Source organism: Coturnix japonica, chromosome 3 (assembly GCF_001577835.2).
Source record: "Coturnix japonica isolate 7356 chromosome 3, Coturnix japonica 2.1, whole genome shotgun sequence".
NCBI lineage: Eukaryota > Metazoa > Chordata > Aves > Galliformes > Phasianidae > Coturnix > Coturnix japonica.
Genome location: NC_029518.1, coordinates 23,560,822 through 23,573,694, shown reverse-complemented (window position 1 = coordinate 23,573,694; position 12,873 = coordinate 23,560,822). Strand labels below are relative to the sequence as shown.

Here is a 12,873-nt window from a genome sequence, read left to right as displayed (position 1 = left end):
CAAGCTGGAGGAGGATAGACTTAGACTAGATAGCAGGAAGTAATTCTTTATTGTGAGGGTGGTGAGATGCTGAAGCAAGCTGCCCAGTGAGGCTGTGAATTTCCTGCCCCCGAAAGCATTCAAGGCCAGGCTGGATGGGGCTTTGTGCAACCTGGTCTACAGAGAGGTGTCCCTGCCTATAGCAATGAAGCACTGACATTCTGTTTCACAAGACTTGTCCTTAGACACCGTAGTGAGACAGAGCACGGAAAATTCCATCTGATCAGCAGACAGATATTCATGATTGTCACTGTAAAGGTGGCATCATGGTAGAAACACTTTCTGAATATCAGTATGAGTACTTTCCAAGTAGTACAGTCATAAATAAGCTACGTATCAAGGGGGAAAAAAAAGTAGCTACCTACCTTGCCAAAGCTGCCTTTCCCTAACACTTTGATGAAGTTGAACTCCTCAAGGCCTATTCGTTTGGTCTGTGCTTGTTTGACTTCTCCATTTTCACCATTCTCCCCAGGTTTGTTAAGCTGGTTGTCTGCTGATGTTGTAGCTGTTGCCCTGTGCTCCTCTCCCCGGTTGTCAAAGGATAATGCTTTCCTAATGTTGTTTTCCAGCTCTTTGATTTCTGTGGAAACAAGAGAAAATTTTAAACAAACACCTTAAGTACAAGCTCTATTAGTCCATATCAGTTTGGAGAAGGGACATTCACCACCCTTGAAGGTATTCTGCAGCTAAGTATATATATTTAGTAAAATGTTTCTTCACTTTAGAGTAATCAGCTAAAAACCTGCTGCAATAGGAAGAGAGACCCTTTGAAATGAAGCTAAGACACATCCAAAACGTGAATGACAACTCAGAAGAGAGGCCAAATAGTTATTCTTGTGATTTTTTGGGGTGTTTCACTACCATGGAACATTACTTCATTTTGAATGCTCACTCTTAGTGCAGCTCACCTTCCTGCTTAAGTATTTCAAAGCCATTTCATCAAAAGTTCAAAGGATAGCTGGGCATCCCCATTGGTGGAAGCCAACATGAATGGAGTATCTTTCTCAGCTCCATCTCCTATCAGACACAAGTCAGTAAAGTATTTGACAACTTGTTATTGCTGATCCACATAGCGATTATTGTGTAGATCTGCTAAATGGTTTTCAAGGCTTCTAAACACCTGATGGTTAATGTACTTCAGAATCTGCCTCAAGCTTTTACATAGTACTTCTGCCTTATGGCCCTGAAAGCAAAAACTGGGTATCTAAAACAGTGAAATGTAGAAGAGTATATAGACAAATTCTTTATTCTTATTTTAACCAAAACATCAGATACTTCAAAATTATTATTTAACAAAAATGTTGCCTCTGAAACCAAAAGGTTGAGAAATTTAAATCAGTTCTGGACTTCCCTGTGGCAAGTTTCCACTTCAGTTAAGGGTGGTAAATTTCTCAACTGGAAATAAGTTTTAAAGAACCTAACACAAAAATATTCATTTTCTTTTGCCTTTGAAGATGTGTTCACAGACGTTCACAGATATTTTCAAAAATACCAGCCAGAACAGATTTTAAACGTACTGCTGACATACATGTTCTGTCAGTCAGGATGTTCAGCTCAAGAAACAAACGTAGTATCAGTGACAATTAACAGTATTTGTCTCTAAATCCTACAGAGAATGCATAGATACGCTAGCATACCCTAACTGGGTGGAAGTTTTGATTATCACAAACATTCAACATGGCACTGCAAAGAGGTAGTTTTATCTCAGAAACTTACTAAAAGACAGGCTTTTCTCAGATAGTTAAAGACACTTATGTTTTGTGGTACTATTTAAAATGTTATCACTCTTACAATAGCACAACCTCCCTACTAATGTAGGCAAGGACCCTCCTGGTAAACTTACACATTTTTTGAGAGTTTTATAATTTTACCTTTCACAGATTTTAAAGAATTGAGAGCAAGCTTTCAAAAACAAGTTTCTACAGTTTGTATCTTTCTCAGTAAATGATTCATTTCCTCATTGTAGCTACTTGGTTGATTAGGTTCAACAAAGGCTGGAGCTGTTAGCTTTTTTACTCCTCATAAAGAAGAGCAGTAAGTGACAGTGTGTATTAGAAAAGAAAAAGTTCAACCTTGATCACATGGAGAAGTTGGTGCTGACTTTGACCTATCTTCTTCTGATGATGTGCTTCCAGGAACCGGTTGCTGATTCTCTGCACCTGCAATTAGCTAAAAACAAAACCAAAAAGGGTACTAAGCTATAAGGCCCTCCAGAGTAAAGTGCTGAGTGGAAATTCATCAACATCAATTCAAAAGTAGAAATATAAAGAAAACTGCTGATTCTCACAGAACCTCAACCCTCAAAAGATGGCATCACACAAAATCGAGACCAGAATATAAAGAACCAGCAATTTAAAAGACAACTGGTTCTTCAGATGAAATAAATGTAATAACCATATCCAGCGAGAGAAAGTTTTAAAAAACCACCCCAGACCTGTGTAGAAATCAATCCCATAAATACATTTAACTATGTATCAGTAAGCACTGCAAACTCACTCATGAAGTAACAACAGGAAAATATCTTTTCCTAGGAGTCTAATATCAATTAATTTCTGAGTCTTCTCTGTTTCTGTACTGTTTTGAAACAACATACAAGGATTCCAAGTGCACAATAATTGGAAAAATGTGAAGAAACAAAGATACATTGTTTTATGAAATTATGCTTAAAATTTGCCTATTCCTGCAAGTGAGAGCAAAGTGAGATAGAAAATGTGACCAAATTCTCATCCAGGATATGTAAGTCCACAATAACTCCTGCAACTTTGGATGAGGTGGGTTAGCTTTTCATTTAAAGAAGATCAGTCTACTTATAATAACAATGGCAACTCTGGAACCATCATCTGACGAACAGTTCCTTTTTCAATTCGTTCACTTACTATCACTTATTAGCAATGTTATGGAGTTTGTCTCAAACAATCAATTAGAGACGCATTTATGTTTTCATGAACTGCTTTGTCAGATATTGTCTCTCTGTCAAATCTCCCTTCTTAGAATTAAGAAGGAGAAATATTTTGAGACTGTAGAATCTCCAGCTCTAGAGAATTACATCAGCTCAAAATAAATTTCATATTGAAATTCAGAATAGATGAATAAATCAATAGCCAAAGGCTTAGTTATGCACTAACTTAAAAAAAACAGAAATATAAAAATCGTTTGTGCTCATCAAGAGAGTGGGATTGAGCTCCAGCTTGTGAAGCTACAACACAGCCATAGTAGTCTCATTTTTATAGCAAAATTACCTTTTTCCTCCTTTGCCCGCTATTAGTGATCTTATCTGGAGTGACTCCAAGATCAGCAAGAACTTTAGCTATGCCTCTAGCATCCACTCCACAGTTTGGTGCCACATTTGTTTCACAGCGTCGATGTACATTCATCTTGCAAACTGCAACAAAATGTAAAGTAATAAAATAGCTATCTTATATTTTTGTCTTAAATCAAACCTCACTGGATCTACCAATAGTTTTTTCAAATAAATATAATTTTGGTAGAAAAATACTTAGCTGGATTTGCAATGACAGTTGAATGTTACTTTAAAATGACTGAACTAGTTATTATTCTTCTGCTAAGAAGACGCAGAACTTACAGTTTTCATACAGTTTTCATATAGTCCCCACAGGAACAAATGAAAACATCTGATGACACTACAAAAGTCTTATACAATTTAAAACAGAAGAAAAATTTCTCAGAGCTTGGACTTTAACCATCCATTTGCTCTCATTCTGTATGTAGTTCCTTGCTCAGTTTTACTCAGGAAAATTAATTCCTACAGCAGGCAGGTCTAAAATCACCAATGTTTTACGTTCTTTGGCACTGTCAAACATTCTCTACTCTCAAATGGAAATTCATGTATTAAGCTCTTTCTCTTATATACCATCTCCTGAAAATCGCATACCAGTAGGAGGGCAGTAAGGTTACAATTAATAAGAAGTAACAAGGAGAACACAGCTCTCTTTAAAATAGCTTAGAGTGAGGAGACAGATGACTTAGATTTCACTGCCCTCTTGTGGAATAAGGCGCAAAGAAAGCAAAACAGCAGCTGTAGTTAAATGCTAAATGAACATTCAAGTAATCCAGTTCCTCACTTCATTATTTTTAGATCAAACTACCAAAACAAAAAAAACAAATAAATCTAAAAGATTTATAAATCTGTGCTTTGTTGTATTGTTAATCAGTGTCAGTATCACTGCATTAACCTTAAAGAAAAGACATTTCCCTCATCATGAAAGCAGTGCAAATAATCTTTGGAAGTAACCATGGTCTTCAGGAGTCAGGTTTCCAGATATACTTCTATTTCCATATATGTTTCAGCTCAGAAGAAGAGCAAAAAGAAACTGCTACAGGTGGTAGTTTCAGTATGTTTAGTTTGTATATTCAGCATTGAAAGCTAAGTGGAGAGGACACTGAGGAGCTGAAAGCACAGCATTTCTGAATACTCCAACTTCACAAACATATTCTGCCTAAAATGCAGTGGGAAAAAATAAATAACAAACAAACAAACAAAAAAAGCAAACCAAACAAAAAACAAACCCAGGAAAAAAATAGCTCTGGAATACACGTTTCATGGTATTAATAATTATACTGGGCAAACAAATACAACTCTGAACAAGTAAATGTTCACCACTTGTTAATTAAAAAAAAAAAAAAAAAAAAAAAGCATGGGAAAAAATTACAACTCCAGCTTGGAAGAATATTAGATTTCGTGAAGATAATATTGTATTTTTCTATGTTTTAGTTTTATAAAAATGTAGAAAGTAACATAGGATAGAGATCTTTTGCATGATGAACTATTGCATCCACAGTAATGCATATGAGACATAACATAATAACATTATTCTCTGTAGTTGAGAAGAAAGGAATGACTATGGTACCTAACAGAGAATATGCCAGTGAACTAAATAAATTCACTATTTAAGTGGAAAGATACTGTAGTTCCGATTAAAAATCAGGGGAAAAAAAAACCCCAAAAAATCAGATTTAACTGAAAAAACTTTTCTGAACATATCTCCACTGTAATTAAAATAGCAATTTGAACAGAATCTTTAATAATAACAAAGTAACAAAATTTCAAGTTATTTCATCACTAAGCACTGGCTAGAATCACAAGGTTAGGATGAAATTTCACAGTGCTCTTAGTGTTTATCACTTAGCCATTAAAGGCATGTATTCATTCTCTTAGTGATCAGCAATATGTGATATAAAACATTAGGTCTGAACTTCACCTATAATTATGCCTCATCTTAAATAACTGCAAAAGACAGTGTTTCAGAGATTACACATTTAGACATATATAGAGGGCTGCTGTGAAAGTAATTCCTCCTATTTTATGATGTTGGCCCACGATGTCAGAGCAGTTGGTGGTGGTACAGCAGCTGAGGTTGAACCTTTCCACCAGTATCACCAGTATCACACCATTACATGTTGCTGCTGTGTGACAGATGACAGAAGAGGGGCACTCTGACACAATGGCGCTTAACATGGAACCACATATGGAGTAAAGGTATTTATTTGAATTCTTTCATGTAGAAAAAATGGCATCCAGTGACATTCATCAACACTTGCTGAATATTTATGTGGATGGGAGCACAGTGGGCGATGCGTTTCAACAGTGGCAATAGTGACATTTGGGTACCTCTGCACCTTACCTTTGCATTGTAAACCTTGTCTCAAAAGACCCCAGAGCAATGAACCACAGTGGTCACAGAAGGTGGGCACTTTGTAATTGTGAATGCTAAACTTGTGAGGCATGTTGACACTGAAGCGCTGAGATCCCACTTGCTGAAAAAGAAGAGCACAACACAATTTACTCTAATCTCTTTATACTTTGTGTACAACAAGGCCTTTTATGTTTTGAAACCACACATAATTAATAAAAAATGAAATAGCCATATACTCAAAAGATGATTTTTGCATTAGGTATACTCTAGACTTCTCCTCACTATTTTATCTGGGGGAGAAAAAGGGGAAGAACTGCTGTTGTCCAAGACAAAAAGTCTAAAGTATACTTCCTAGTACTTCTGGAAAGAATAAATACATAGCTATCAGGCTATCATAGCTATCTTAATGTGGAAGGCAAGGAAGTCACTCCCAATTGTTTCAGGAGCAGGAGGCAGAACTAATACAAGACTAAGAAAGAGATATATATCGCAACCCATTTACCTTCTCATATCTCACTGTTCTTTAGATGATGAAAATGACAACAATTAATTGTGTTTAGGGATTCCAAAGTTTGATTACTTACTAATTAAAGGATGTCACTGATAAGTTTTTATAGTGGCCACTGTACAGCAGAAGATTTATTTCAGTATTTTTCCTTCCCTTTCATATTACCATTGGCTTCTCTCCAATGATCGAGTACCCATTCTAAACAATGAGAGCATTATATCAGCAAAGCATGCAAGTCTCCACCAGTCTGGAGCCTGGGAATATAAATCCACACAAGATTTCCTATCTTCCTGTGGGTACCATGCATAAACAGCACTAGATAAACACAGTACTTTATCACAATCCTATACAGGAGATCAGCTTTTAAGCATTACATACTTATTGTGAACCACATATTGAAGAGCAGTTCAAATATGAAAAATGGCAGTGAAGTGCCCAGGAAGCACGAGTATAGTCAGTGTTTCAGACAAATTCTGAAATTCAGACAAATTCTTATTCAGACAATAATAAGATACCCAAGCTTACTGAATATCCAATCTGCTTGTAACTCACCCACTCAAAAATATAGTGAAATATTTATCCTGGAGAAGAGAAGGGCTCACAGAGCCCTCTTCCAGTACCTGAAGGTAACTTATAAGCAGAAGGGGGACTGACTATTTACACAGTTTTAATAGTGATTGGCCACAGGGGAATGGATTTAAAAATAAGAAGGAAGATTTAGCTTAGATGTTAGGAGGAAATTTATTACACAGAGGGTGGTCAGGTTCTGATACAGGCTATTCAGAGAGACTGAATGCCCCATCTCTGGAGGTGTTCAAGGTCAAGTTGGATGGGTCCCTGGGAAGCCTGAGCTGGTGGATAGCAACACTGCCTGTGGCAGGGGGTTGGAACTACTTGATCTTTAAGGTCTCCAATGTAAACCATTCTATAATTGTATAAAAAGTTTATTAATTAAAAATGAATTGTTTTATAACAACTTCCATGTAAATTAAACTACTGTCATAATCTGTCATTCTAAAGTAAGTTCTACATCACAACAGGACAAGAAGGGCACAAAGAAGTTTACAAAATTTATTGATCAAATACAGAACACAACAGTAATATAAACAAACGAAAGACAGAATCTAGAAAATGTTTTTTATAAACGCTTACCTCGTCATGGGTTTCCTGTTTTTTTAAGCCAGCACACTTCGTTATTATAAGTTCATGGCATCTTTTGTGGACTACACAAGTGCAAACTGTAAACAAGAACAAAAAAAGAAGCACCAAGATGTTTAAAAGGAGAGATTTCATGCAGACTGACTTAAAACTGATTTGAAGACTAGAAGAGCTGGGATGTTAAATACAAGCCACAGGTGACTGACTTTTGGTAAGTTGTATCCAACACGTCTCACTTACAAAGTCAGACAACAATGAACATTTGAGAATGAGGGTTAAGAAAACTAAAGAATATTTGCCAAAATCTCAAGTATGACCACTACTAAAATATTAGCTACGTTTGTTTCCTGATTTTTACATAACATTTCATTTATTTGATAAAATCCACGATTTCCAAATTATATACTACGATATATATTATATACTATAAATATTACACAATATACTACTATATATATTTTATACTATATATATTACACAAAGGTAAAAAACAATTATTGTGTGAAGAGACTCCAGTGAAAAAAAGACACAAAGGTAGTCGATTGTAAAATTCAAAGAAGCAAAAAAGGAAGGTGAACTTTCCTTCTGTAATACATTACCAAATGTTGATAAAAATAAAAGTGTTTCAAGAGGCAAAAGTATTTTGTCAATATTTGTACTGATTACTTAAGCAATTAATAGCATTTGAAGATATGAAAGATTAAAAATTACAAGGACTATAACTGCAGTATTCAAGGTTATTAATTTAAAAAAAAAAAAACAACCTGCATCAATGTAAAAGAATGAATTTGATTTTATTTTTTTTTCTTGTATTGGTCATGGCCAAGAGAAAAAAAAAATTAAAACTCAGGGAATCTCAATCGTACATTAATGCAGTATTTCTTATTATAACATGTAAAATCATTTCTTCATTTGTTTATTTACACTGAAATTTCATCAAGCCTTTTGTAATGAAAAATCATCACTAACTTGGTTATTTCTACTTGTCACATGAGAATTAGTTGATAAACATCATCCCAAGAGGTGACTGCATGAAAAAAAATTAAGAGTACAAGAAACTCAGATGAAAAGTTGAGTTAAAAATGAAGCATTTGTGCAGTCTTTGCTATAACCTTCTTTAATTATGACCTCTATAATTATCTCATCTATTTAATTATAGTCTATACAATTACCTGGCATTTTTAAACAGTAATTCTTAAGTTGAATAAAGACTTAAGGAAAATGAAGACAATTTAAAAATGTGTGAGATGAAAAACAAAGAAGCCAACATCCCCAGACATGCCATCCTAGTTGAAAGTGCACAGAAGAGAGTTAAGATTTGCTGTTCAGAGATGTTAACTGTGCTGCAATTTCACATATGCTGCCTACGACTAAACAGTCTTGAAAATCTCACTGTGAGTTACTGTAAAGACTGAATCTTAGGTGATACCAGAATATTCAAAGTAAGTTGTGCTAAATCCTTATCGCTGTACATATAAATTATTTGATGAAAATATTATTCATTATTAATATGTTACAACAGATGTATTCAAACTGTTTCCCCATAGACTTTCTCTTACCTTGACATTGGTATCCCTGTTTTCCTATTACACCCCTGAAAATAAAACAGTGTTTTAGAGAGTAGAATATATATCTATAAAAACAAAAAACATTTCCCCCCCCCCCCCCTTTTTTTTTTTACTAGATATGTACAGGCTTAAAAGAATTATTTTAATCACTAATCTGATATTCACATTAATGTAATGAGATGATTAGTTCAAGCAGGTACCCCATTTCAGTTACTAAACAGTAACAAGTTGGAACACAGCCTGTGAAGGGATTCAGAAGTAAAGACATTTACTACAGCAAAAAAGTTAAGCCAAAGGACACAGAGAGGGAAGACATGAGAAACTAAAATGGTCATTAACTCAATAAATTGACAATAGACTTAATTTGCCAATACTGTTGCTTGAAATTATCTTAGCTAACCAAAGGCCTAAACTGCAGACTTTTCTTAAAGAATACAGTTGAATTCACATACAATGTAATTACATTGTTTCTCACTGACAGTTCACTGCACACTCTTAAAAAATTCTAATTATGGATCACATCAGATCTTATATGCATTAATGTGCAAATCAGTATCTCTGGGTAGCTTTGGAAAACCTCAGTAGAGTTGCTGAAAAATAACTCAGAACCAAACGTCTCCATCCTTTATCTGAAAATTGAGTGCTAAACATGAACTTTTTTTCTGAAAGGGAGTTTTCAACATATATTGCAATGACAGACTGTACACTAAGTATCCTAAACTGGGAACTTCAGATACCTAATGTTCCCATATTCCTTTAGTAACAGTTACAGAAGCTTGGTATTTCCTAGGAGAAATGTGGTAGTACTTGAGTATCAAAATGAAAGTTATCTTGGCAAAACATAACTGACCGGTAATAGGTCCAAATTTACACTTATAAAGTTAGAAAGAAAACCAAGCCAAAGTTGCTTCATACCATATAAAATCTCTGCAGTGTGAACAGTATGTTGGTTGTCTAAGATAGGTGGCCATAAACTTGTGTCCATTGACCTGATGTACTCTGCGTCGTACAGCACCCTGCCGCTTTCTAGGGCGCATCCGTTCCCGAAATACACGTTCTTCATTGTCTTTGGGTGCTGAAACAGGAGAAAAAAAGAGTAAGTACTGGCTGTATAAAGTAGGAATATGAAAAATAAAAAATAAAAAATAAATATATATATATACAAACGCAATAAATAAGGTGATAACTTAAAAAACAAACAAACAAACAAAAAGCCTCTTGGTTCTAAACCTTTACTTGTAAATTTACTTGTAAATTCACACTAGTCTTGGAAGCAAGTATTCTGCACTTTTTCATTATCAAGCACACCGACAGCCTCTTAAACAACAATCACATAGTTAGATCCTCGAACCAGCTCGGACATTCATGTCATTTGATCTTTATGGACAACAAATGAAAAACTATAAAAAATTAAATAAAATTTTAAAAAATCACCAAAAAAGCCCCAACCTTTCTCCCTCTCTGAAAATGCAGACAGAAGAGCAGGGAAGATGAATAGAAGTATACATTATCATACAGAACAAAAAATTCCAAGGATAGTTTACTAGGAGATTTTGTGGTTATGGTATGAGCTTCAGGCTCTAGTAATCTACTTTGGTCTTAATACACTTTCAGCAAAATTTTCAAAGGAAAGAAGCTGTTCCTCACAAACAATTCCAATTTGGTTGTATATGAGATTTAACAGAAGAGGAAATAGAAACTAAAGTTACTGTATCTCAGATACGTCTCAAAATGAAATCGTTGGAAAAATCCGTCATAACACATTGGGTCCTTTTCCTAAAACATTATTTTGAAAAGTGTTACAAATACCTCCATTATTCTATATTTGCATTAGAAATGAAGAATAGTACACAGTCATTAATGAAAGATATACTTTACAAGCATTCCTAGAACCACCTGTATCATTTGAAATTAGAACAGATGTAGAAGGCCAAAATCTACTCATGCACTGGCCTTCCTAAATCAGTGAGTATAACACTAATGTATTAATACTTGTTAATCAGCTAAACTGAATCATTATAAAAGCAAAGAGATGTGGTTAATTGTAAGCCTTGCTTTACATGAATGAGTTCATCCCCAAGAATTAATACAACATTTAACAATAATGCAGTGGAAATAAACCATTGGAGAGCAACTCAAATCTGCGGCAATTTCACTGTGTTACAAATATTTAACTAGCTCCAATTTTTGAGGAATTAATCCTCAAAAATTAAGGAAAGGAATCAAAATAACTAATCTTTTTGTAAATTTGAAAGGTGTTTATTTAGGAATTCTTAGAAAATTATTTCAAATTAAGCTGATGAAAACACAGAGCAGAGAACCACAAATCAACATCAATTTCTTTCACTGCACAGCAAGGACAAAAAACCATAACACTGTTGAATTCATTTACACCCTAGAAATACCGTGCTCCTTTCGCAGTAATATCATACAGAACCTCTCAACTGAAAGTGAGATATCACCCCACCAGATCCATCTGTGGGACGGCCAGAATAACACTGCTTTTATATTCTGAGTTCTCAGTAAGTAAGTGCTGACTTACACACAATGCTACCCCTTTTGTTTATGTCAAAGAGCAATCATTATAATGGTTCTAATTCTCCTTCAAGAAAGAGATATAAAATAATAACTTTATAAAATCAGTTACACTTCTTTTTGTGAATTAAGTAAAATTCCAGCTTCTAAGAAATACCACAGCCTATGGGGAAAAAAACTTTCACAGAGTAAGCACAGCAGGTAGTTGAAATTCCTATCAAATATTCTTATTTCCAGCTTCTGAAAGAATCACTTTAAATGTCACTGGAAACAAACAGAATTGTCTTAAAACAAACAAACAAGCAAACAATCACCAACAAAAAACACTACTGTGGGAAATAATTCTATAGGTAACACGGAACAGCTCTTCTGCTCATCACTCAGATTTTACAAGTTGCTGAAGTATGCAGTCTGGATATGAGAAAGCTAACACACCACTCTCCTGGAAAGGTTTCACAGTTATCTGTTTTTATGAAGAGAACAAGATGTTCTGAGATTCTGAGAGTGCACAACTCACAGTTGATACGATAATCAATCTACAGTGTCATTTTTCTCCTTTTTGGCTTTTTTTTTTTTTTTTTTTTTGGTCTTAAGAGTAACTCTTAACAGATAAAGCACATGTAATTTTACAGAGCAGATGAAAATCTTTCGACTAGATCAACAGAACATCATGACACCAGGGTTAGTTTTTGTTTGTTTTTTATCAGTACATCTGTAAAAATAATTGCATTACTTTAATTTCTATCCTTAACACTTTCATGAAGCTTTATTTTTTCACTTATAATTTTTACAGTTAAAATAACAGACCAATGTCTTTTTCAGAAATACACTGATTTGAAAACTGATAGAAGAAATATACTAGTTCTAAATATCCAGGTTAGACAGCAGGTCTCCACCACACTAGCCATCAGCCTTACTTCAAATAGATCAAGGCACATTAAGTTCTGTTACACATCGGTAAAGGTTTTCTTTTTTACAGTCATAAAACTGTCTTGCATGCATCACTGTGATGTTCAGGACCAGAGACCCAAACCAAGGAAGTTACTTTTCAGGTAACTTGGGTCTGAATGAAATGTCCATGGGTTCACACCCAGGGCTGTGAACCACTCCTCTCTACAAGCACTGTAAACACCCTTACTTCAAATAAATCCATATCCATTTACCTCATACATGACCAGTCAAACCAGAGACATTCATTCAGTTCTCTCAAAACATCCATTTAAAACTAAACCCCAAAGTTTTCTCTTGTTACATGAGCAGGAAAGTCACAATCTCAGAAAACAGTGAATAGTCAGGAAAAAATGGGAACATTTTGCTGAGAGAGCCAACTAGCATTTTCAAGTCTTATTTTGGAAACTCTGGCAACACAAACAAAACTGGCCTTTTAAAGCTATTTTTAAAGGAAAAAGTC

At 34.7% G+C, this 12,873-nt stretch overlaps 1 protein-coding gene across 3 annotated transcripts in view; it reads right to left on the bottom strand.

The window, feature by feature from the left end:
- PRKCE (protein kinase C epsilon) overlaps window positions 1-12,873 on the bottom strand; it is a 253,844-nt gene that overhangs the window by 86,378 nt on the left and 154,593 nt on the right. For all 3 annotated transcript variants that reach the window (XM_032443307.1, XM_015857526.2, XM_015857525.2), the window contains exons 3-9: window positions 9,843-10,002; window positions 8,919-8,953; window positions 7,354-7,439; window positions 5,682-5,814; window positions 3,279-3,421; window positions 2,112-2,208; window positions 405-619 (exon numbers count right to left, since the gene is read on the bottom strand). In XM_032443307.1, coding sequence (XP_032299198.1) covers window positions 405-619; window positions 2,112-2,208; window positions 3,279-3,421; window positions 5,682-5,814; window positions 7,354-7,439; window positions 8,919-8,953; window positions 9,843-10,002 — 869 coding nt within the window. The remainder of the gene's footprint in view (window positions 1-404; window positions 620-2,111; window positions 2,209-3,278; window positions 3,422-5,681; window positions 5,815-7,353; window positions 7,440-8,918; window positions 8,954-9,842; window positions 10,003-12,873) is intronic.